This window comes from Protopterus annectens, chromosome 7.part0, assembly GCF_019279795.1.
Source record: "Protopterus annectens isolate FY-2018-M chromosome 7.part0, PAN1.0, whole genome shotgun sequence".
In the NCBI taxonomy this organism is placed as follows: Eukaryota; Metazoa; Chordata; order Ceratodontiformes; family Protopteridae; genus Protopterus; species Protopterus annectens.
In genome coordinates, this window is record NC_056739.1 from 556,788,785 (window position 1) to 556,815,735 (window position 26,951).

General features: G+C 37.1%; 1 protein-coding gene across 4 annotated transcripts in view; it reads right to left on the minus strand.

Annotated features, from left to right (window-relative positions):
- LOC122806592 (basement membrane-specific heparan sulfate proteoglycan core protein-like) overlaps positions 1 to 26,951 on the minus strand; it is a 1,657,353-nt gene that overhangs the window by 191,791 nt on the left and 1,438,611 nt on the right. For all 4 annotated transcript variants that reach the window (XM_044077142.1, XM_044077143.1, XM_044077144.1 and 1 more), the window contains one exon: positions 4,232 to 4,408. In XM_044077142.1, coding sequence (XP_043933077.1) covers positions 4,232 to 4,408 — 177 coding nt within the window. The remainder of the gene's footprint in view (positions 1 to 4,231; positions 4,409 to 26,951) is intronic.

Here is a 26,951-nt window from a genome sequence, read left to right on the forward strand (position 1 = left end):
TAATCCATTATTCATCTGTGCCTAATCATCGCAAAATCCAAACATACAGATTTCAATAACACAAGAAATAAGAAACATGTACTCATCCAACTTCAAAATTTCTTCCATAAAGGTACATACTTTTGTGATTTTCACCAAGAACCTGGGAGGTGTCTACAGACATATTGCCCTTAACTCTGAGGTCCAAGCAAGCCACATGGTAAAAGGGAATTAAAATCTTATTCGCACTTTTGTTTTGTTAGACTTCTGTTTACCCAATAATTAAATGTGAAAATTACTCTTTTCTACAACTTATGGCACAGATCTGTATCATTATCTTAAAACTATCTTCAAAGTCAAGCTTAAACAAGGCTGTCTTCCAAATGGTTGAACACTTACTTCTTTATCTGTTAATACATGCCAGTACATTGTTTTAAAATCACTAAGCTAAACTGACTTTACTAATAAACTAAATCTTACTCAACTAAATTTGAAATCATGTTTCCATAAGACAATAGCACACCTGTTCATGCAAAGTCTCTTCAGTATGTAGTACGTGTTCATCTAATGCCTCTCACTCATTGAATTTTTTTTTAATTTTTTATTTAGCACATTCCTCTGAGGTGATTGAACTCTTTCCATGAGGATATCAAAGCAATAGCAAGCACTATGTTTTCAAAACAATAACAAATGTCGAGTAAACTAACAAATGCCCTTGCAGCTATGTTAGAGGAATAACCATCCTTTCATGTCACTTTGATTTTAACTTTTAATTTTTATTCATTTATCTCACTGGCATCTTTTTCAGAAGCTCCACTCCATCCTGTTTTAAATGTTCATCCCCACACCTTCCATATTTTTTATCCTTCATTCTACCTACTTTATTGTCCTCCTCTTCCTCTTCCTTGACTCCTATCAATCAGAATATTGCACCACCATTACTCATCACTGGCTTCTTCTGTTTCCTCTTATTATTATTTTGACCATTCATCATCTCATTTTCACCCTTCGTTCTACTTGCCTCACTGCTCACCTCCTCCTGTTCCTTGATTTCTGTCATGCATGCACATTATACCTCCATGGTTCACTGTTTCCTTCTTTCTCTCGTCCCTTGCTTATTATTTCTACCATTCATCATCTGTTATGCTTTATCTGATAGGAGGGCTCTCAAGTTTCTTCACCACCACTGAGACATATATTTACTCTTTCCTTACTCAACATTTTAGCCTAACTTCTGCTTCATAGCTTATAGATATTTCTTTCAAAATGTTTTTGTTTCCATTTCTTATACACTTACATGTCTGTGCTTTCTTGTGTTCAATACCCTTCTGTCCTTATTGCTTTGCTGTGTTTTGTTTAGTCTGCAATATAAAATTCTGATTTTTGAAATTGTATGCACCCTCCTTGCATTGTCATTGTATTTTTTATTGTTCTTATTAATATAATTACTGAATAGTTTTTTGTAAGTGTACTTAATATTTGTCTGCTTGAGTTCAGTTAGTACTGTATTTTCCTAAGTGTTTTGCATGAATTATTGGAGCTTTTCTGTACAGTTCTTTTTAGACATGGACTTGACACAACAGAACATATTGATTATGCAAGCAATGCTACCTAATAGCATTGGCATTACAGGGAAGTAATGAACTAACCAAAAAGTGTTGTGAGGTCAACTGACACGGGTGTATTATAATAATAATAATAATAATAATAATAATAATCATCATCATCATCATCATCATCATCATATATTTCTACAATCCCATGTTTTTTTATATAAAATAACTTCTTTCTATTTATTATTGATTGCATTTTCAGGTTTTTCTTGTATTGTTTGTACATTTTAAGTTGTGCCCAGTAGATGCCAGTGTTGAGATAGCTGTGGCCTTGTTTCTTTGTGCCTCTTTTTATAAATACATATTTATCGATTGATAGGATGTAGGATATTTTCAAGTTGTATTTAGATTAGTGTTTATATATATTTATTGCGTTTACTTCCAAGCTGAGACTGAAATAGATTCCATGGCATCAGTGCTCTACCCCCTGTGAACAAATTCAAAAATAAATATATTCCCATTTTGGTGGCATTTCTTTGCTTTAGTTATGTTAAAATGGTTTTGCTGTTAGCTTTAAATCTGACTTTCATTCACCTTACACCATTTCAATTGAATTTGTTTTTACCGGTGGATTTTGGATAGATTAGGATGCAGCAGTCTTTAAGAATGGCAAAACGTGGTGGCCATTTATTTTCCATGTGCAATGCGTTTTTTGCTATGACCAACTGCACTTGTTTTTTTTACAGTGTTCTCACTGGCATTTAACACTTTATTGCAGAAATGTTCATTCCCCAGTTGTGTTAATACTTTGTCCATTTTTAAGCAAAATATAAATAAGTAATAATTTTTCATGCTGTTCATTCTCTGTGCTCATTTTGCTCATGCTTATTTAAGTAGTACTAAGAAGTTGGGATGACTTGATATATTTAACAAATCCCTTAGATCTCATTCTGTGAACTTAGTGCCACGAGGTATGTTCTGTGCTTTACATATACATGCAAAGTTTGCTTATTAGACTGTATCCTAATGACTAAGGCAATTAGTTAAGTTGTTACTGAATGTGACTCTCCACTCAGCCTTCCTTTGCTTAAACATATTTGGAAAGGTTGGACATTACGGATGTGGATGGGTTCATGCTAAGTGTAAACATGAATAAACAGCTACAGTATTCCACTTTAAACTGTTTTAATATTGCAGTGATACTTCATTGAAGGAACAGGAAAAAAATAATTGTTCAGCACTGTTATAAAGATGTCTAATGTTTTTAAAGGAAATATCCTCAATAACAGAAGTACAAAATGGCAATATTCTAGTCATGGATATAAGAAATGGAAAATAGTCATTTCTTCTGATAACAAATACATTTCTTGGCAGACATAGGTTGTGGTTCTTAGCTAAATCAAAGCTGAATTGTAAATTGTTGACAACTTAAAAGTTTTTGTCCATATATGAGTGGGGGGATCCAAGGGGTCTTCAGCTTGCTTAAACTGTTGAACTAATCTCACAACTCCCCTAGTTATTATTAACTTTTATCTTGTTCCAGAAAGCAGTATCTTAGTCACTGAGTTGTTAGTATTTATTCAGCAGATCTACAATTAGTTGGAAGCCTTCTTGAGGTTTAATGAGAGCAAATTCTGTGGAGTGCAAGATCTGAGTTAACTAGCCATGATTATGTAACCATTGAGGTAAATACTTGAAGTCTTCTGGTTTCCCATAGCAGACCACTATTAAAGACAGTGAAAAGGAGATGCCAAAAATTCCCCTGAGAGATGAGTGTTGTAAAACTAACAGGTGAAAGTACAATATTATGAACTGCCAGTTCTGCACACCATATTCTCTGAATAGGTAAATATTAACTAACAGTTTTCTATAATCAATATAAGTAATCCTTTGTGAAATTATGTTGGTCTGTCAACAAACATAACTCTTCACAGCTTACTGTGATTTATAGTGTTAACATGTAGTGAGGCATGCCTGGATTGCAGGTAGTACTATGACCACTGTGAATGCAATACTCACACAATGTATGGTGCCCACAGTTGCCAATATGTTTCATCAGCTGCTGACTTAAGACGCTGACTTTGGCCATGTCTCCCAGAGTTACACAAATAATGATAAGGATGGAAACCAGTTTAAAAAATATCAATAGACAAGTGACTTGCAAGTTTTGGAGACTTTAACAGTGTTTTCTTTTTCAGTATCATGAGGAAGACTTGCTTAATGGGGTGAGGTGGGGGGACTAATATGAATACCAGTTTACAGACGCATATTGTTAATATTTTATGAAATTAAGGTATAGGTGCAGGCTGTTCACATCTGTCCCACCTAACTCATGAAGTTTCTCTGCAAGAGTTTGCACCTAACATCATAAAATAATCCTTAAGTGGAATCGAAGGCTAGCATATTGAAGGAACTATACTAGCCTTTCACCATTGGAATTTGCATATTTGTAGCACATAAATAAATAAATTAATAACATAAAAAACTGCAACTATGAAACACACATAGTTTGATAACATAAGAATGATTTATTACTGCACATTATTTGATAAAAAGCAACAATATATGTCCCTTTGAATAATATCAACTTGAACATATGAGACTAACACTTCTTATTCTTAGAAACTAATTGAATGTTTGTCATGCAAGGCACATAATTTTAGAAAATATATGTAAATGTTGTGTATGTTGGTACTTACGCCTGCAAATAATCCGAGGTTTTGTCCATTTTACACTTTGTGTGCAAGTACTTTGAAATGGAAGCCCAGTATAACCAGGGCGACATTTGTAATTCACTTTACTTCCTATGGGGAATGTAGTTCTTGAATTAACATCCGCATTAGCATTTTCTAGTGGTGGAGGTTTGTCACACTCAACTGAAAAAAATGTTTAAAGCAAAATAATTATTAAATCAGTAATACTTCTGTTTTTTTTATCTGTATGTTCACGTGTGTGTGTGTGTGTGTGTGTGTGTGTGTGTGTGTGTGTGTGTGTGTGTGTGTGTGTGTGTATGTATATCTGATGGAAAATATTAAACCTATCTATGCTTACCTCTTTAAATCACAAAAGTGAGTAATATGACAAATTAATCTAAGAATCTGAAAAAAATTTCAGAGCAGCTTCAAAATCAACTGTGCATGTATATGGGTCTACTTAAATTGATAAACAGACACAAATTTAGATGTGACTAATGTCAAACACAAAAATCACAATAATGCAGATGTCAAAATCTTACCATGCATGAGTTGAGCACTAAATTTGGACCATGCAAATTTAAATAAAAAATAAAAAATAGCAAAAAATACTGTTTTATTTCAAGCGTGCAAGTCCCCTTGAGACCCCCACACTCTCTGTCAGTTATATATATATACTATCTTCGAGATTGTACAATATCAGTTAAAGGGCATATTCCTCAACCATGAGAATTGTGCATTCTCAAACAACTGTTGAATTTGTTTCATCTGTATATATATATATATATATATATATATATATATATATATATATATATACACACACACACACACACACACACACACACACACACACACACACACACACACACACACACACACACACTTACTATCAAAATAAAGAAATGCACCTTCCTGTGTGTCTAAAGGTCAAACAGAAAGGTGCAAAAAGGGAAAAATGTGAACACAAATCCTGTCGATTCGGAAACATCGACACGTAAGTTGTGTTCGCAGTTTGGATTGTCGGTGTTTTGCACTGGATCACACTACAGTGGTGATTAGGAAAATACCATTTTCCCTCACTGTAGTGTGATCATGGAGTTAGAATATATAATTAGCAGGAGGTGTGGGGGGTTGCAGCCCCTCGCATGGGGGGTGCAGGGGAACTTGCCCCCCTGCAACATAGTAGACATTTGTATGGTATTTTTCCAGTGTTGTTTTCAGGTGGAGACTGGTCCTTTATGTGTCAAATGTTGATTTTTTCCTAGTGAAAAAGTCAACATTCTGAACAGTCAGTTTAGATGTTATTCGCCCTTCCAGTTTGGGGATGTGAATAGTCGTCATGACTACTTTCTTTACTTTGATAGTAAACCATATATATCTATATCTATATCTATCGATATATATATATATATATATATATATATATATATATATATATATATATATATATATATTATTACACAACATTGAGATGATAACAGCAAAAAACTGTTTAATCAAAACCTTAAAACAATGAAACCCAGAAGATAGAACTATTCAAGTTACCAGAAATCCAGTCTTCACTTAAAGGAACACTTCTCTGTTTAAAGACAGCCTACACTAAATAAGTATCAGTGGTTTGAAATGGAGATCATGGTACAGTGATGATCGGGAAATTTACCCTTTTCTCACTGTAGTGCAATCTGGGAGTTGGTATAATTTACAGGGGGGATGGGGGGGTGCATGCGGCTTTCTCCTGCAAAACTGCTGATACTTATTTAGTGTAGGCTGTCTTTAAATGGAGAAGTGTTCCTTTAAGTGAAGACTGGACTTCTGGTAACTTGTATAGTTCAGTGTTCTGGGTTTCATTATTCTAAGATTTCAATTAAATTAATTTTTGCTGTTATTGTCTCGATGTTGTGTACTTTGACTATATGGGTCTTCAACATTATGAAGTAAACTCATGATGTTGTTGTTGTTGTGTCTTTCGGCTTTTCCCGGTTAGAGGTTGCCACAGCGGAACTCCGGTCCGCTAATGATTGGCAGTAGATTTTTATGTGCCGAGTTGCCAGCCCTGATGCACAACCTTCAACGAAGGTACGCCCATTCATGCATGTCTCCAGGCAGAAGACGCTGTAGCTGAGAATCGAATAGGACAACGTCTTACTGTCAGGTGACAGCGCTACCGCAGCACCACCACCGCAGTACTATGAAGTAGACCCATGTGTGTATATATATATATATATATATATATATATATATATATATATAGTTGCATTTCATGCTAACAAAATTTTGGTTATTTGGTTGACAGAATGCACTGTTGTGTTTTTATGTCAAATGTCGTGGGGGGAACTAATGAAAGTGAGGTGATTGTTAGCTGGGTTGATGTTGACTTTTTCGTGTTGTGTATGGTATGTGCTTTGGGTTGACATAAGTTGTTGTGTATATTAATACCAACAATTTAGATATACCAAACATGTCTGCATTATGGGTAGGAAAGTCTTTGGGTGTGTGCATGTGCAGACGCAAATGTTTACAGGTTAGGTTTAGAGTAAGGGCTAGGTAAGAGGTTAGTTTTAGTGCTGTGCATACTTCTTAACCTGGAAACATCAAAAATCTGGGCAAAGGCCCATGAAAAGTCGGTACAACTGGGCTGGCCAAAAATCAGGATGCTGATTAACATAAAATTTGCATACACTGTTGTGTAACCACTCCCACTCCAATGGAATTGCGGGTTGCCAATATGAAGATTGAAGTCACTAAATAATAATAATAAATAATGGCAGACATTTGAATTTCAGAATTCATATCCCTCAGAAAATACATAATAATACAAAACCTATTATTCTAGCAACTGAGTTTACAGAAGCAATATTTAAAATCTGTCCCTTATTTTGGGTCTTTATCCGACCATTATTTTTGGCTTTGTCCATATTTCTTGCTGTGAGTGATTGAGAGTTATATGCTGAGAGTTTTATTTGAATATAGGAATCCTGGATGCTGAGGGATTTAGCTGCATATTTAGTTAGGGTCTAGGTGAACCTGCCACAATGTACCTCTTGTGATAGAAGACTTTTAGCAGTGGAACTGAAAACATGGTTATGTTGAAATCTGTTTTATTTTTATAATTAATGGTGATTTTGTTAGCCTAGATCAAGAATCGGCACTGTGAATCTCAACAGAGCTTTCATCAACAAATGGAACAGACCTGTGGTATTATTACTAAACCCTGAAAAGATTTTAAACTCTGGTCACTGTTTGTTCTTGAATGAAACTGCTGAAGTTGAAGAGGCAAAAACAGGTGAGTAGTTTGAAAGCTATCGTATGCATTTTATACTAAAATGGTGGTTTAAGAACATATAAAATCCACTCACTGGCACTGGCATCTTGTCTTTTGCCTTCAATTACTGCAGCATAAATCCCTTAATGTTGTACCTTTCAGATGCATTATTTAGGCTCTCAGATTTACTTTTTTTTTTTTTTTTTTTTTTATGATATGCTGATTTTCCTCATAAAGTTAGAACTGTTCTATGGTACATGCATACTTAAATAAGGAAACTAAGCCTATAAAAGGATCAGTTTACAATAAGTAACTATACAGTCAATGAATGCATTAACTGGAGTAGTATAGATAAAAAAATGTATTGTTTTATTTATACTCGTTATGATTTATAAAGTCTGTAATGATGTGCCCTATGGCTTTACAAAGCATCTTCACCCACTGCAGACCTTACTAATGGGGATTAACCCGAATTCTGCACTTAACCATAATCCTGCACTTTTGCTTTAGAAAAATGCATTCCATAACATTACTGTTACACAAGTCAGGCTCAGACATGCACACACACACACACACACACACACACACACACACACACACACACACACAGCTCTCTCAACCCAAGACTAGATCAGACATTCAAGAGGAGAAAGGAAATGCTTGCATCACACCACCAGTCTTACATAGACCCATAAAACCAGCACTGGCAAAAAACACACATAAATACATGAAAACATACTCGGAGGCTCTAAATAAAAATCTACAAAACCAACAAAGACCTCCAAAGCAAACATCCAAGCAACCTCCACCCCCCCAACACAAACCATGAAACACATACTTCACAAAACTAGTGTGTCATGCAATCTAACATACCCAACATACTAGTAATAGGTGACTCTATAGTCAGGCACAACTAGGCTGAATAAGGAGAAGGTTACTGTTAGCTGCCTGTCAGGTGCCAGGATCCTCCACATAACACCAGCACTCAGGTCACTCCAGAACAAGTACAAATATGACTCTGTCATTATCTATGTTGGTGTGAATGACCTGAGCTGTACCTCCCTGGACTACATGAAAAGAGACATGGAAGAGCTCTCTGATCACATAGCCCAGGCTGACCCTGAGTAGCATCCTGCCCTCACCAAGAATGATACCACAGTATAAAGAAAGAATTCTTGATTTCAACAATTGGCTAAGTTTCTGGTGTCAAATATTGGGGCTCTTCTTGCCCACCCCATAGTGCCTTTTTTATGCAAGGCTCAAAAGACAAACCCACCGCTGTAAATAGCATAAGTAACAAAAAACTGAGGGTAATGCTACTCAATGCCAGAACTCTAAACTTGATATATGCAGTAACAGAAACCTGGTTTTAAGGCTCCAGAGAGCACCCCAGCACTACCTACAACAACACATACCACCATACATTTACCACAGAACCCAAACCGAAAAAAAAGGGTGGGGCGATCCATATTCATCAAGGATACCCACACCTCCAGCTGCAAATTCAAATTGTAGCTTGCTACAGATCACCACCATGTCTCAGGACCCCTATAAACATTAACTGGGAGAACTACTCAAGTACACTACTCTCTAACTCTCTTTTTTCTTTTTTTATAAAAAACAAAACCCTGGTTCAACAACTGGTCAAACACACCACCCAGAGGTGACAACATGGACCTAGTCATCACACCAACAATGGGCGACTGGTGTTCCACACTGAGGTCAACCCCTTGCTGGTTAGATCTGACCATAAACAAGAAAACCAGTGAAAACTTTTCAAAAGCAAACTTCACATTACTTAAGAGCCAAGCTAAACAAGGGAAAGGAGGAGGAAAGGTACAAAAAGGTAAAAAAATCAAGAAGGAAAACACATCTGATATCATCATATCAAAACTACTGTCCTGTCCCTCAAATCATCCAAGGTGAGCTTTGAAAAAAAAAATTGCAAGGACTCCAAAGATAACCAAGAATTCTTTTTAGCTATGTCAAGAATCTAAGTGGCAATGCTCAGATAAATCACAGACAATCAGGTTAAAAGCCCCTCTCAAAAGCAAAAACACAGCATCCTCTCCCTCTACAGGCTACATACATATAGAGTGGTGCACAGCAATGGTTATTCCACTCCACAAAGGTGGAGCCACAACAGACCCCGGGAACTATCTCCCTATAAGCCTGACTAGCTTAGTCTGCAAGGCTATGGAGTGCACATCATCATGGAACTGATTAACAGAGACATTGGGAACCACCAAACACTGGACCCTACCCAGTTTGGCTTTGTTAAGGGCAGATCATGCCTCCTAAACCTGGTGGACTTCTTTGAGACAGTTCCTACCTAGACCTTGCTAAGGCCTTCAACACCATTCCCCATTCTGGTATTATAGACAAGCTCACCAGCCTGAACATAAACCACTACATTACATGATGGGTTGCCAACTGGCTCACGGACAGAATCCACATGGTGAGAGTTGCGGGAGCTAGGTCCAACTCTAAACCAGTTTCCTGTTCAGCATATACTTCTCAGAGGTACAGACAAGCACAGGAGGACTATGGCTGACTCGAAGTTCTCATTGCAAACTAGGGGCTATAATAATTGACTCTCTGGACTGACACAGACTCCTCCAAAAGGGTCTCACTAAGACGGATACCTGTGTCAAAATGGTGGTCTCAAGCTAGCCAAAAAAAAAATAGTCATCCCCTTTGGGAAAAACACAGTACCCACAAACTACCACATAGGTGGTAGTTCCATCTGGGGACCCAAGTAGATAGTAATTTCACCTTTGATGATCACATTGCCAAACTGGTTAGAAAAACTCATCACTCATCAGACCCATCATAGAGTACAACGCCCCATTTCAGATATACCTTACAAGACACCTGCAACAGCTGGAAAGACCACAGAAGTACCTTACCAAGACGGTCACTGGCCTTAAACAGATGCCCTATGCAGCTCAATTGAAGAAACTCCTGCTGTACTTGGTAGCATACCGCCTACTTAGAGGTGATCTCTGCCTGACATACAAGGCCATGTCCAACCCAGAATTGATGGACATGCTCCACCTAAAGAAAACCTTATCCCCTTGAGCCACATGCTCTAGGGATCTAAACCTCACCACAATAATAAATAGGACGTAATGGAGGGATAGCTTGCTGTCCCAGAGACTTCTCATGCTTTGGAACAAGATCCCAATCTACATTAGGCAGAGCTCCTCATTTACACTCTTCAAAAGAGACCTTGACGAGTGGATGGTTCTGGCTAGGCTTATAAATGCCTTTGGGCAGATAGCACCTTTACACAAACATGCAAACACTCTAACAAATGCATTCCTATCTCAACACCAACCCACTTACCTGTGTGTCGACATTCTGAACTGTTGACATTCTGAAATTTTGATAAAATGAACTGTCAGCATTCTGACACTGCCCTTCTGATTGTCAACATTATGAATGGCAACAATAAATAACATATATGGATACAGTTTTTTGGACGAATGTTTCTTTTGTTGTGGGAATTGCCAGATATATGGTTGATTTGCACCTGGCTGAATATGCAGAAATGGTCTTAGTGCAAGATCATCAGACAGAGAAGTTTAGGGAGTTTTCCCTTTTCCCCACTGCTGTACAATCTCAGAGTTGGTATATATGAGCAGTAAGAGGTGTATATGTGTATATTCTAATTATATGATAAGAATGCTTATGTGCCATATTGCCCAACAATATTACTTGCACCATAAGCAACTGCATTATGGGTTATTGCAGTGAAGACTTGTGAGTTACTATAAATTTAAAAGCCAGTGTATTGCAACATTTTATACAGTCATTTTTCTAAATTTTACTTCATCTGATGCTGTAATACTCTATCTAAGTGCCTTTCTCAAATCTTTCTACTTTTTTTTAGTCTTTTTTAAACTATTTTCAAATTTTATATTAGATGTTTCTGTATGTTTGCAGTGTGCTTATTATTTAGTATGATGTTACTGGAGCTTTTCTCCCTGGGCCTCCACTGAAAATGAGCATGTATCCAGTTGGACTAGCCCGGTCAGCAAATGTAAAATAAAATAAATAATAAAAATTAATATGACCATAAGAGGAAGTCTTTATATTGTTTATATTTGTTTTATATTTTTGCCATGGTGCTTTTATCAAGGGAGATCTCTCTCTTTTTTTCTACAGGTGATGCTATGTTTTTCCAGGATCATTCTGGTTTTGTTCTACATTCATTTGCTATAGGATCGTTTTGCTTTTTGATTTGAACCTTATTTGGGACTGACTCCATAATGCAATAGAAATATAGAAGTGGCAGTCCCGATGAGATGTAAATAAGATTTCAAACTTAAAAAAGAAAGTCACCTTGATGGTCCACTAACATGAATAAATTCTATATTTAAAAAAAAAACTCCTTAAAGTATTCAGCACATCAGAAGGACTCTCAGATCAACAATAACATCAGAAAATTGACTAAAAACCTGAAAAGTACTATTAAATCTATTAAAGCCACCCATGAACTTAGGTTAGCATCTGAAGCTAAGGACTGTTACAAATCCTTCTATATCTATATCAGGAAAATAAGAAATAACACCACACATTGAACTGAACTTCATGGCACCATTGTTGCTAACATACTAAAAAACAAATATAGTGGAAATTTTACCCCAGAGATGACTATCCAAAGCCCACTCACCCTGACTGTAAACCCCCTCCCCCATTATCACTAGAGAACAAGTACTGAAGGTGCTATGCAAGACTAAAAGGACTTACTCTGTGGGACCTGATAATCCACCTGGCTGTTTAATAAACAGTACTAAACAAGCCTTGGAAGGGCCACTCCTTAAATATTTAACCTGAGTTAGCTAATGACATGCAGTAGTAATAGTGATACCACTCTACAAGGGTGGCCCTACCACCGACCACGGGAATGATAGGCCCATCAGCCTGACAAGTCTTATTTGCAAAGTCATGAAATATCTAACTGAATTGATAAATTATGATATAGAAAATCTCATAAGACTAGACCTGCAGCAGTCTGGCTTTGTCAAGAATAGATCCTGCCTAATGAATCTGGTTAATTTCTTCTTAAGGGTAACGCAAGCTGTTGATAACAGTCATGCAGTCCGCATAGCATACCTTATCCTGGGGAAGGTGTTTTAACACCATCCCCAGCACTAGCATACTTAGTAAGCTTAATAGGTTTATAGGTTCGTAGGTTCATAGGACTGCATGCCTCTCAACTGTCCAGATTTGTGTAAAATGTACAGATTTTTGGCTCATATTTATGTGTGTTTTTTGGGAAATTACTAGGATGATGTGAGGACTGAAGCCACTGAATAACGACATACATTTGAACTTCAGACTTCAAATCCTTTAGAAAATGCATGTTAAAACAAACCCTGATATACTTGCAACTTTCTAAGTTTATAAGAGCAGTATTTAAAATATGTCCCTATTTCTGGGCCTTTGTTCCCTGTTTTGCTGGGCTTTGTCCAGATTTCTTGCACTAAGAAGTTGAGAGGTATGCATAGGAGGTTGCTAGGCTAATGTCCCTAGGGCCTTTACAATCCTAGCCATGTTATCCATGTCCTAATTGATCTTGGTTAGATGGTCATTATTCGTAGAGTGAGTCTATGATCAGCACCAACTGCCCTGGTCCATGAGGGACGTAGGCACCACCCCAAGGTGAATTTGCAGTCTCCCATCCAATTGTCTAGGTTGTACTTCACATGAACTGGGAGTTTATTCCAGAGGAGTGGCAGTCTCTGGCAGATATATCTGTCTCTCCAGCATGTTCTGTTTATCTCACAGGCTAGGTTGAGATGGAAATAGATTCCTTTCTGGTAAGATGGAGTACAAACTTGTTAAACGATAGAACCCACACAGTGTAGGTACCAGGTGCTTTATCAAAGATTAAGAAGGTGACCAGGGTTATACTCCAGGGTTTAGTGCTGGGACTTCTCTTATTCAGCATTTTCTGTTTTGATCACTAGACCATGAACTAAGATCTCTGGCTAACCAAGTTTGGAGATGACTACAGACTGAGTCATTGTCAAGTCCTCCTCTGATGCACAATCCCTTCATCAAGAACTTACACTCAGAAGTACCTGGTGAATTAAAAATAGGCTCCAATGTAATGCTAAAAAGTGCAATATTGTAAGGATGCCCTACTCCCAGCATACATTATACACACCACCTAATTACAAACTGAGAATGTTGTCAAAGAGTTTGGAGGTTGATAATTCTGTTTCCTTTGTTCATCATGTATCAACAGTAGTCAGAAAGTCTTTCTACTTAGTGCAGCTAATTGCCAAAGGAATACACTCTAGATATAAAGAGGTCATTGTCCCCTTACATGCGCCTCACTAGACATATCAAGCAACTTAAAATGACGCTAGAGATTGTTAAATCAGGGAAGACTGGCTTAAAAACCTTAAGCTACCAGGAAAGACCAGAAGCATTGTTCCTTTATTCAGTATCATATAGACTCCGGAGAGGAAATCTATTCCCTGCCTTCCATGCCATTAGAGTCACAGTGGCCCTTGATTTCTTGTACCTCCATAAATACCACAACCTGGGATTTAAATCTTCACTGACAAGTAAATAAAACGTGGGGAACTAGGTTCATAACATGGCATTTTCCCCACCTCTTGAATAGACTTCTGCTACAAATTATGCAGTTATATTACCTTCCTTCAAACAGGAACAGAATGATTGGTTAGGTATTCACAAATTTAACCCTGGTTTGACTGGTCCAGTCCTCAGTGAAAAAGTAAGTACTAAGTAAGAGTGGGTACTGTCAAGGTGTATAACATTCTCAAGACTCAGGTGCTTTGTATTCTATGATCTTGCTTTACATAAGCTGAGTGTTTTATGTCTCAGCTAGAGTACGCTCATTTGAAAAACATTTGAGCTCAACAAATGGTGAAGTATGTCATGTTTCAGTTTACTAAAGACTGTTTAATTGACTTAAATACATTAATAAAGTCTTGTTGCTCAGTTTTCATTCAAAAAACGATGTGACAGGATCTGTATTAGGTATATGTAATGTGCATATTACCAGTGATGCTCTCTTCAAGGGAGTTTTCAAGAGCAGACATGCCTATTTTCTCGCGAAACAATGAATTTAATTGAACACAACATAAAAACATGAAAGTGTCTAGCTTAGCCTGAAATGAAAACAAATGTTAGTGACAAGTAAATAAAGTTAATCATTCACATAGCAACATACACAGTAAACCATTCAGTCCTTAGCTGTGGTGGAGGACATTTTAAGTTTGGCTGCTTAATTTAACCTTCAAGCAGAGGTGTAAATAACCCATCTGGCACGCGGCAGAAAAAAAAGTCCTTTGTCAAGGAGTGTCATGTCAAATCTGTCATGTCATGCTCTCAAGTCATACTGAGGTAAAGAGCTGAACAAAAGTTCACAGTTGTGCCCTCTAACATGCTTTATCTGTGGAGGCTGCCACCTTCCCTTGCTATGCTTTTGCTTTCAGGATTGACAGACTTTAAACACAACTTTAGTGACAACAGTCTCTCAGAAAAAAAAATCATCCAAGTATAAATGTCTCCCAGGAATAAAGAAATAAAACAGTACAAAGTCTTTTGTCACTATGCCTTCCTGTGGTGGTTAAATAACGTTTTAACCAGTAAGTTTCCACTTGGTACTTCCATATTACATTGCCAGGATTTTAACTGATGGCTGAGTAAAGTCTTTACCAGTAAGTTTCCACTTGGTACCTCCATATTACAATAGCAGGACTTTCTCTGGTTGCTAACTAAAGTCTTTACCAGTAAGTTTCCAATTGATGCTTCCATATTACATTACCAGGACTTCCACTGGCAGTCACAGACTTCACACCTAATTTCTGTCTCGAAGCTGTTCTAATCTCAGTTCTGTCTCCTTTCACTAAAAGGAAACTCACCCAGTTACTTCTGCCATACAATTCTACTGTGGCCTTAAAAAACACAGAGACTGGCAGCTATTTCTCATTACCCAAGTTTCAGACATTTTATCTTAAAGGGATCCATCCCCATTTCTTTATTTGTGCAATCTCCCATGTAATGCTGTTAATCTCTCCCATGCTGATACTTAAAACAAAACCTTTTACTAATCCATGCTTACTAAATACTCCTACTGTTGCGAGTTTTTATTATCTGTAAGGCATTCTGTGTTACAGTTGCTACCCACCACCCCTGTTTTGAACTCATTGACATTAATCCCACTAAAAAAATCTTTAAACTGACCATAGTTAACACTGAGATGATAGTGAATTTGAAAGTGGAATGGATATAGTGCTAGGGCACACCAGCGAAGCTTAACATTGTGTTTCTTTTGTTGGTGGAGCTATTGGAAAAGGTCATAACTGTAACCAAGAGGAACGTCCTGACTAACAGATACTACTGATTGCAGGTGAACCTATGACTCACTCCTCGGGAACTAGTTTAGGCTTAGTGTTAACGTCTTGCTTCTGGTGAGAGAAGAAGCTGAATGTTATTGATTCCTAGCTACAAGAAGCTGTAGTGAGACCAGTACCCATAACCTGTTAGAAGACAATAGATAAGTAATGGCAGGCATAATTCTGTTTTTTTTTTTTCACTAAGTACTTGTAGATTAGCTATCATCTAACTTAACTTCAAAATATCACCCTAAATACTTCATCCATAAATCTTAAAGGTCTATTATAGTAGTGTCCATCCAGCCATCCTCTGAGTACTGTGACAACTTGCAAATTATGTAAATATTTAAGAACCATGAATGCACACCTCTCACATCAGCCCATTAACAATAGGCATTAACAATACTACATCAATCACAATGTACAACTAGACCCAAAACATATCCTGATGCTGTAAAGTAATCTTTGCCAAAGCCTCCTGGAATGCACTCTAAAAGATCACAATATTCACCAGACAAAAAACACTTTCCCTTTACACATACTGCAGATTCAAACAGCTCACCCAAGTGTCAACGGGAATGTAGGTCTAAGCCCATAAGGCCTAGTGAGTTTGCTTTCACACAGGGGAGGGGAATATTTTAGTCATAAGTGACTCTGTAGATAAGCATAAAAAATCCATTCACCAGACTTAACAAAAACAGTGTGACTGGTTTTGCATCCAGTATATACAGAAAAGCATCCTTTAGTAATGCATATTTACACTACTCTAGTTCACACCCTTTCAGTTAAAAGAAACGTGTAGTTAAAGGACAAAGTATCAGGGTAGCTCGAATGACATCAACATTAGAAATGAAGAAATTGAAGGGCATGTTTAATGAGACGTGATACCCAATTGGGTTTGTGGAAACAATTACTAACATAATAACTGAAGAATGGTGTGGTAGACAGAAACCCTTTAAAGGTATTGGGCTAAATAGTGACAAAGATAAGGGTCAGCAACTGAGTGACACAAAAGGTGACAAATTTAAAAGACTGTTTATGCTTTTATATAATGAGGGAGCGAAGGATATTAAAAACATTTTAGAAAAAAATGGACAATTATGAAAAGTAACAACTTAGTATTCAATGTAGTGAGTGAAAAAACAAATTTTATTTGTAAGATGGCAAGTAATGTTAAGTGGTTGCTTGATCAGAATGGAACAGAACTAGAGAAGGAGATTTTGTTGACCAAGGATTAAAGAAGGGCACTAACAGGTGTGGTTCCTGTAAGCAATGCCCATACACATTTCAAGGTGAAAAAATAACTCTTAAAAATAATCTGGGCAGAACCCTTCTACTACAAAAAGCGAATTGTTAAATATCAGGGGTTGTTTTTATGGCAATATGTTCAGGATGCCCAGATTTGTATGTGAGCAAAACTGAACAACTGCTCAGAAAGAGAATCTGTGAGCATAATTGTGACATAAGTAAGAAAAATTCTAATAAACCATTATATAAACATTCACTAAACTGTACTAATTTTCAAAAGTTTTGTTTTAATATACTTGAAAAAGTACCTAGGGACCCAGGGGTGGGGTACATGGGAGAGAAAACTAGAGTACAAAGAGCTTATCTGTTAACTCAAGTTAAATACCAGCAGCTACCTGGGTTGAATGAATGTGTGTCTGTTAAACCTGTATTTAGCTTAAGATCATCAAAGCTTTAATGATATATACATATTTTTATTTTGGATCATGTTGTTTGACTTAATCTGTATTTTACTATAAAATAATTTTTAACATTATTAATATATTGTGTTATACATATTTTTAAAACCCAAGGTGCTCTTAAAATAATTAAATTAAATGATAATGATAATTAAATTAGCTGATTCAGGTTTGCATTGGGTGCGACAAGGATGGACAAGATTAGAAATGAGTATATTAAAGGGTCAGCTTAGGTTGGACAGTTTGGAGACAAAGCCAGAGAGGCGAGATTGCATTGGTTTGGACATGTGCTGAGGAGGTATGCTGGGTATATTGGGAAAAGGATGTTAAGGATGGAGCTGCCAAGTAAGAGGAAAAGAGGAAGGCTTAAGATATGGTTTATGGATGTGGTGAGGGAGAACATGCAGGTGGTTGGTGTGACAAAGCAAAATGCAGAAGATAGGAAGAAATGGAAACAGATGATACACTGTGGTAACACCTAACAGGAGCAGCCAAAAGAAAAAAAGAAGACATTAGCTGATTTGGACTGTCCTGTGGTAGTTCAAAGTCCCAGAAACATTGGTAGAATTAATACAACCTCTGTACTTAAGGACCCAATGACTCAGATATGAACAATGCTCATCCTCACAGAGGGGTTCTAGTGGGACTGGGTGTGGATCAAGATTCAGCTCTGAGCCCACTGCTGTTCATACTGGTACATATAGGTCAGAGGGGACAGATCCACAAAGCTGCTGTATGCAGACAATATGGCTGGCAGACTCTGAACAATAACTTAAATAAAGGATTGGTTCGTGAACCAATATCCACCTGTGTCCCTAAGTCTCTTATCACACTTTCTGTGTTTAGTGTACTGCCACCTATATGGTAATTCATGGATACATGTTTTGAGGATAGGAGAATTGAATGCAAACCTGAAAGCACATGGAATGAAACTGAGTACAGATAAGACAATTGTAATGGCAGCAAATGGGGGAAATCAGGAAAAGCTGAAAATTCAGATAGAAGGAAAAATAGTGGAAGAGATTAACAGCTTCAAATATCTAGGAGGTGAAGTCTGAATGGGAAGGTTAAAGCGAAAAGGGGGCTGCAGCCAGCTGTCACAGAGTGTCAGGTGTAGTATTTGATGGAAGAATGCCAAAGAAGCTGAAAACTAAACTGTACAAAACAGTGGTGTGACTAGTACTACTATATTCTACAGAAAACTTGGCAGTAATGGCAGAGCAGTTGAGGATACTAGAGGTGATAGAAATTAAGTGCCTGAGACAGGTGGTAAGATGACACTGTGGCTCAGATGAAGAAATGAGGGCATAAGAGCAGAAGCCAGAGTAGCTCCAATTGCAAAAAAGGTCAAAGAGAACAGATTATAGTGGTTTTGGCACATGTGCAGAAAAGGAGTTGACAATCTGGTGAAGAAGATTTGGAACAGACAGGAAGAAGGTAAGAGGAAACAAGGGCATCCTGTAAAGAGGTGGATGTATTGTGTGGGACAAGACCTGCAACAAGCAGGCATCAGTGTCGAAGAAGTTAGGAGAGTTGTACTGAATATACGTTGAGAGAGAGAGAGATGTCAACAGTTGACAAGACACCATGACCCCATTTAGAAAATGGGACTAGGGGGATGATGATGATGATGTTGAAGATGTACTCTTAAATATGAAAAAAGATGAGCTGGTATTTTAAGTTTGGTATTATAACTTATTTATACAAGTGGTGAGGTTTGGTGCATGAGAAACCTAAAACTACAAAGATGCAGTATGCCTTTAAGGATTCAAAAGTGTTTTTAGGAAATGATGTCACAAAATTTATAAAAAGAAGTTGATTTGTTATGTATGCAGTCTGATAAAGTTCCTGGAAATGCGTTAGATGAAAGTGCTCAATGTTTCATTTTTTATTTTAAATAAATTGATATTTATTTATTGGAAGCTGTGGCTTCTGGCTACATCCTCCTTCAAGTGCCATATTTGTAATTAATTGTTGAGTGTGTGCATGATGCAGATTGATTTTGGTTATTGATTGTTATTTCAAGCCATGATGGTTTAATGGCTGTTGAATTGTCAGTCAACATTTGGAAGATTTGACCTTTTAAAGTGTAGACATGCATATATATGTATATATTTATTTGAGCTGCTTCCCAACACACCTGCAAATTATATTATATCAACTCCAAGGTCACATAACAGAAGGGGAAGGGCGTAAATCCTTTCCTAGTATAACTTTGATATTGTTGATATTTTTGAGTTTTAGATATTTTTTGATGTCTATGTTATGCTACTTAAATTTGTTTAAAGTATACCTACACACACATAAACACACACACACACCAAATATTTTCTATAAAACTTAAAACTTCCTAGTTTGACTAGGAATCCTGTTCAAATGACCTTTCTGGATCTTCTGAACTCCTTTACACCCATTTTTACTTGTTACTCTCACTTTAAATTTCTCTGTCTTTTATACAGATCAATAGAAAAATAGCTAGATAGATAGATAGATAGATAGATAGATAGATAGATAGATAGATAGATAGATAGATAGATAGATAGATAGATAGACAGATATATATATATAGATAGATAGACAGATAGATAGACAGATAGATAGACAGACAGATAGATAGACAGACAGATAGATAGATAGATAGATAGATAGATAGATAGATAGATAGACAGACAGACAGATAGATAGATAGATAGATAGATAGATAGATAGATAGATAGATAGATAGACAGACAGATAGATAGATAGATAGATAGATAGATAGATAGATAGATAGATAGACAGACAGATAGACAGATAGATAGATAACATATTGGTACTGTTAAGATTATCAGTTTCCCAATGATTACAGCACCAATCATTAACAAAAATGGATTATCTCACTCACTGCTGATCCAGGGCATCTCTTATGATTTTCAGAACTCCTTTTCCAAATTCTCTAAGGGATTTTCTTTCTATTCATCCAATTTTGGCAAAAAAGCATCTACAGAATTCAGGTAAACAGATGTTAAAGAAGTGGCAAGGGGGTTCCAAAAACAAGGACAACCCATCAAGTCTGAATGACTGTTCAAGCGACCCTGTGACCCTCCTCCAGCCACTTTTTTTCTGAATCTCCATTTTTCTCATTGGCAACATATTGTTTCCGAAAAATGGATTCTGAAACAATTATTTATCAAGGTTAAAGATAGCAGTGGGAAGAAATGTCTCCTTTCCAGGGGGTCATTCCTCATCCTGCAGATCAGAATCTTTTGTTTCCACCTGTTCTTCATCACATGCTTTCCCAAGAAATCATAGAAACATTCCTCCTTCCTGTACAGGAAGGGGGTTTAAGCAAGGATGTTCCTAGTGCCAAAGAAAGAAAATGCTTGGAGACCACTTCTTAGGGTTGACACCTTTTCAAATGCCCAAAGTGGGACATTTTTGGTACAAACTTCAGGTTTTTGCTTGGCAAAACATACCCACAGCCAGTACAGAGGACAGAACTTCACTTTTTTTGCCTAAATAAAAGTTTATTCTTGTAACATTTTAGTTGCTTATTCTGTTTCTTATAACATTTAAGTGTTTCAGATACAGAATAACTGTTTTATGTAACTAGTACATAAAATATAGGAAATATATTTGTCCTAAAATCTCAGGACATTTGCCATTTTTTCGATTTCTTTGCAGGACACAACTGCCCAAAGAGGGACTGTACCTCGCAAAGTGGGACAGGTGGTAACCCTACCAGTTCTGGATCTTTCTTTCCTAAACCTGTCTGTGATAGTGCCCAGATTCAAAATGTTGTCACTTCACAACCTATTACCTCTTCATCCTCTTTCAAGTTTCCTGGTAACACTAGACTTAAAAGATGCTTATTATCATAAACCTTTTAATTCAGAGTTCAGACATTTTTTAAGATTTTGTGTGTCTGGCTTATTATCAGTTCTCTGCCTTAGCCTTTGGACTATCAACTGCACTACAACTGTTCAAAAAGTGTCTGGCTCCGATTATAGTTCACTGCAGGCTACAGGGTAACCACATTTTTCCATATTTAGATGACTTGCTTATCTTTGAAGAGTCTTTTTCAAGGTGTCAGGAATCTTTCTCTTGGGTGAAAGATCTATTGCACAAACTGGGATTCCAAGAGAACATTCAAAAGTCTTTCTTGACTCCCTCACATGATTGTGTTCCTGGGATGTCAACTAGAAGCATCAGTTCAAAATGGCTTTTCTTCCACAGGAAAAAGAAAATAGATCTTTATTTAGATCTATTTCTAAGGTTTTCCCTCAAACTTAGGTCACTGTGAGGTACTTCCTCAGGATTTGGGGTCTCATGGCATCTATGATTCTCATGATACCACTGGCAAGACTCCCTTTTTAATTTCTGCAAGTCTTTTAGGTTTCTAATACCATGACAGGAATTAACCCCATTCCTAAGCCATAGTGTAATTAAAGTTCAAAAAAATTAGTTTTGTTTCAATCTTTGATGTTAGCCAGAAGTGCTGTCCGCAGCACCCACAATATGGCCAGTAATGACTCCTTCTGTAGTCTGTACAGAATTATATGTACTGGAAACATATCTAAGTATGATTCAAAATTCTTTTTTATGAGACTCATTGCTGCTGCTACTATTGGAACTGTCTGGGTATCCTTCTTCCACATTGCCCTCATTTCTGCCTGTAAATCCTGATATTTTAGGACTTTATGTTTATCTGTATATAAGACACTGTAGTCACCATGTGTGTAGCAATTTCAATGATCAATGCTACTTTTGTCTTCTTTTCATGGACTACCATATCTGATTTTCTCATATCTATTTTTGACCTGTTGGTAATGGGTATCTCATATGATATAAACTTCATCATTTACTATAATACTTTGTGTATCATGTTTCCAGTGTTTTTCAGCTACTTCAGTATTATAATGTTTGCACAATCCCCAGTGCAACAGTCTTGCCACATTATTATGCCTTTCAGTATACAGTCCTTCTGCCATTAGTATATCAAAACCAGCAACAAGATGTGAGACTGTTTCCAATTCTGTTTTACAAAACCTACATTTGTCTGTTTCTCCCACATGTTCAGTGGACTTGGGTACGTAGTCCACTATCTTAGGCCATTAATATTAAATTTTCATCTTTTGGTTTAAATTCACCTCTTCTAACTATTCCTGTGCTCGATCCTAATCAGCATGAGGTTGTTCCAAGAGTTTTCTATACTTGCAACTGTATGTCTGCATTTTCCACATTTCTTGCCTTCTCATCTGATCCTTCACCTTATATTCTTACTTTTGCTTTTTTTGGCACATTCATTTGCCTGATTTTTGTCTACTTCTGGTTTAATTTCCCTTCCCACTTGACGCCAATATACTTCTGCTAAACTAAGCAGGGAAGTCATCTTAGACTTATTCTCCTCATGTTTCAAAACTATCACTATGTTTCAGTCTTGTGAGGTCAGCAGATATGTATGCAGTCACATGATTGCAGATCTATACATGTGATCAATTTTGAGGAGGCCCATATGTCCTTCAGAACGGGGAATATATAATCTTGGTATGCAGTGAGTTTTATAAATTATTTAATGAGTGTGAGCCATCCTTCTTGTTTTCCTGTCCAACCTATCCAACATCATTTGGAGCCAGTCAGTTACTCCAAAACTATAAGTTAGGACAGGGAGAGCAAATTGGTTTATAGCTTGGACTTTGTCTTAGATGTCAACGCTGTTTTCAGTATTAATTTTAGTCTTGTAAAATATTCCTTACTAAGTTTTATGCGTATTTGTTCGTGTTTTATTGTTAATTCTTCGTCAGTTCCCAAATATTTATACACTCCCTCTTGTTCAAGTTCTTTTATATCACATTTATGCCCCAAACTGATGTTTTCTTCCTGCTGCAGCTTTCCTGCTTTAAAAGTTGCTTTTGCACATTTATCAAGTACAAATGGCATTCTTATGTCATCTGAAAAAGGTTTGACCACTTGCAGTTGTGCTTTCAGTTCCTCATCTGATGAACTATACAGTTTTAAATCACCTACAAAAAGAAGATCAGTCTTTACACTTTGTTTCTGGGAGAAAAATTGTTGCCATGACCTAATCTGTTAAGTAGACAGCTTAATAGGTTAAGGGCAAGATAGAAGAGCAGTGGTGACAGAGAGTCACCCTGGTATATCCCCCCTGGAGTATTAATTTGTCCTTTATCATGGCTTAACTGCAAAGTGGTTTGACACTGTTTCATGATTGCTGTAATGTAATAGATCAGTGTAGGGTGTATCTTATACATTTTAAGCACTCTTTTATTCATGAATATGGGAAGCTGTCAAATACTTTTTTGTAGTCAATCCATGCCACACTTAGATTCTTCCCCTTTTTACAATTCTCTATTATGACTTTATTTATCGACAAATGCTCTTTTGTTCCATATGACTTTCTTTTCTTATCCTTTTGTTCTATTGCCATGCTTGAGTTTTCTTCTAAATGACTATAAACTCTGTCAGCATCAGTTCCAGTGTATAGTTTATGTCGCTGGAAGGTAAGTTATATTTATTTTTTTTTTATTTTTCTGTTTTTTTTCTAATAGCTTCTGCCTAGAGCATTTTTTTTGGCTTTAAACTTGGTTTTTATATTAGTAGCTACTGTATTTAGAGCACAAAAAGCTGTTTGCTGAATTTCCTGTTTTTTGCACTAATTTTTAAATCGTTTTTCTTAAAACTTGCATATTTTCTGTCCTTGAACTGAACCTAACCTCTATAAAAAAAAAAAAAAAACAAAAAAAAAAAAAATCTTTTTTTTTTCTTTTTTTTCTGAGTAAAAAGTTTCAGTTACAGGCTTGCTGTTCCTGAACTGTTTGAAAGTTTCTAGGCTCTCAGTATGGGAGACATCAATGTGTGCAGTGACAGAAACCTGGTTCAAGGCTCCAGAGAGCACCCCAGCAGCTATCAGGTTTCTCACCACATATCATCGTTCGGCCCCCAAAATCGGACAACACCAATGTCCAAGACACCCACACCACACACACACAGGTCAAGGTTGACATGCAGATGCACCACATCCGGTGCCATTAAGCCAGAACAAAGCTGCTCTGCTTAGCATGTGTAGCATGTTACAGGCCCACCCTCTCTCTCTCAATCTCAATCTCACAATCCTGAAAACATTGAGGGGATGTATCTCCACCATCTCAAACACCATCATACTCAACTACCCTAACCTAATATAGACTGGGAACACTACTCCAGCCCCAAACACTCTAGCCCAAAGGTTCCTGGGGTTCATAAACTCAAATGCCATGGAAAAACTAGTCACCATCCCCACAAGAGAGAAAACATACTTGATCCTCATCATCACGAACATGGGATCACAATGTTCAGCACGCCAGTGTAAACATTTACTCAAACCACTGAATCACACAAATGCCTTCTACCCAGCACCTACAGGACTGCATGGATCAGGCAATCCCAAACAAAACTAAGACTCCAGTCTGGAAACCAGCCACAAACAAACAAAACAACAAAAGGAGGAAGCTACTACAACAAGAGCAAAATCCTTGAAAGGAAAAGACACTTGATCATTATAAGTAAAAAACTAAGAGCTCTCATAAAATCATCCCTAGCAAATTTTGAGAGAAAAATCGCGGAGAGATATCTATACCAGGATTGCCCCCCCCCCTCTCTCCACGCCCCAGGTGAGAACTGCTCTCAAAGGCAAAAAACACAGCATCATCAGAGCAGCCTTATTATCTGCAAAGCCATGAGGATCATAATGGAACTCATAAATAAAGACATAGGGAACTTGCTTTTTTTTTGACCCAACCCAGTTTGGCTTTTTCAAAGGGCAGATCATGCCTTTTAAACTTGGTTGACTTTTTCGAGACAGTCACAAGGCCATTGATGAGGGAAAGGCAGTCCATACAGCCTACCTTGACCTGGCAAGCACTCATATCAAAAAAAAAACTCATCAGCTGTGTAAACCCATACATCACAAGATGGGTTGCAAACTAAAACTGGCAGAACACACACACACACAGGAGTTGCTGGAGCCATGTGACTCACAAAGCCTGTCACAAGTGGTGTCCCACCCACATCAGTCCTGGGTCCACTCTTTTGTTCATCTACTTTTTTTCTGAATAACAAGCAAAGCAGGAGGGTTATGGCTGACAAAGTTTGGCATCTGACATAGGAGACAGAAACAGAACAGAATCGCAGAAACCATGGCCTGCATTAGCCTAAAAGAAAATGCCAAAAAAAAGAAAATCAAAAAAAGTTAAAAAAAAAAAAACCCATAACTACCATCCAGGTGGCAATCAAGAAAGAAGAGAAGAAGTCATCAGGGATCCAGGTTGACAGTAGCCTGTCGCTTGACACTTGCCTGTTTGTTTTATAAGTAGTTAAAAAACCTAGGATACTTCTACATGACCCACCTGATTGATCAGGGATTCACATCTAGATCATCAGAGGTCGGAGGTCATCACTCCTCATTTCATTTCCTCATTAGATTGATGCCAATGCCCAGGAATAATGTATCTGACACCTGCAGCAGCTGGAAAGGGAAAGGCCCCAACCAAAAAAACCAAAAGGATAAAGTCTCAAAAAATAAATATGTACTCTGCTGGAAAAGAACTCTCTCAGTCTTCATCCAGTCTCTCGCTCTGACAGAGGTGGTGCCTGACTATATGGCCATGTATCCATGTCCCATGAGATGAATATAAATATTCAAAAAAAAAAGATCCCCAGAGAACCACAAGGGCGGAGAACTTAACCCTGACACGGTTATTAATAAAACAACATGCTGGAGAGATTCATCACCCAGAGACTCCCTATGCTGTAGTTTTTCAAACTAAAGGGGTGGCGAAAGCCAAATAACTATGGGCTAGGCTTATAAATGCCCTTGGGCAGATAGCCTAGTATGAACCTATGAACCTATGGTCAGTAGTTTTTAAAATAGCTTGCAGGTTCGCTCTTAAGTAGGAGTATTGTTTTTCCTGTTGTTAATCATGCTGGTGTCTGTTCAGGATGCACATATAAATAGTTTATATTATTGGCTAAATATTCATGTAAAGACATTAATACTTTTAGCCAGAAGTTATGTACTGCATCTCGGCCTGGGGTTTTCTAATTAAGAGCTGTTTGTATCTTTGTTTCAGTCTCTCTGGCTGTTACTTCATTCCATTTCATATCCTGTACATTTAAATTTCTTGTTCTTTCTTTTACTTCTTCTATCCATTTAACATCTTTGTTACATTCCCCAGGATCTTCATATATATTTCTCTAAACTGTATCTATTTCTTCTTTTTTTTGGTGGTGTTTCAATTCCTTTTGCTTTGTTTCCCCGAGTCTCTATAAAACTTTTTGGGTCATCAATAAATTGCTTATTTTGTACTTTTCATTTATATTTATCTGCATATCTT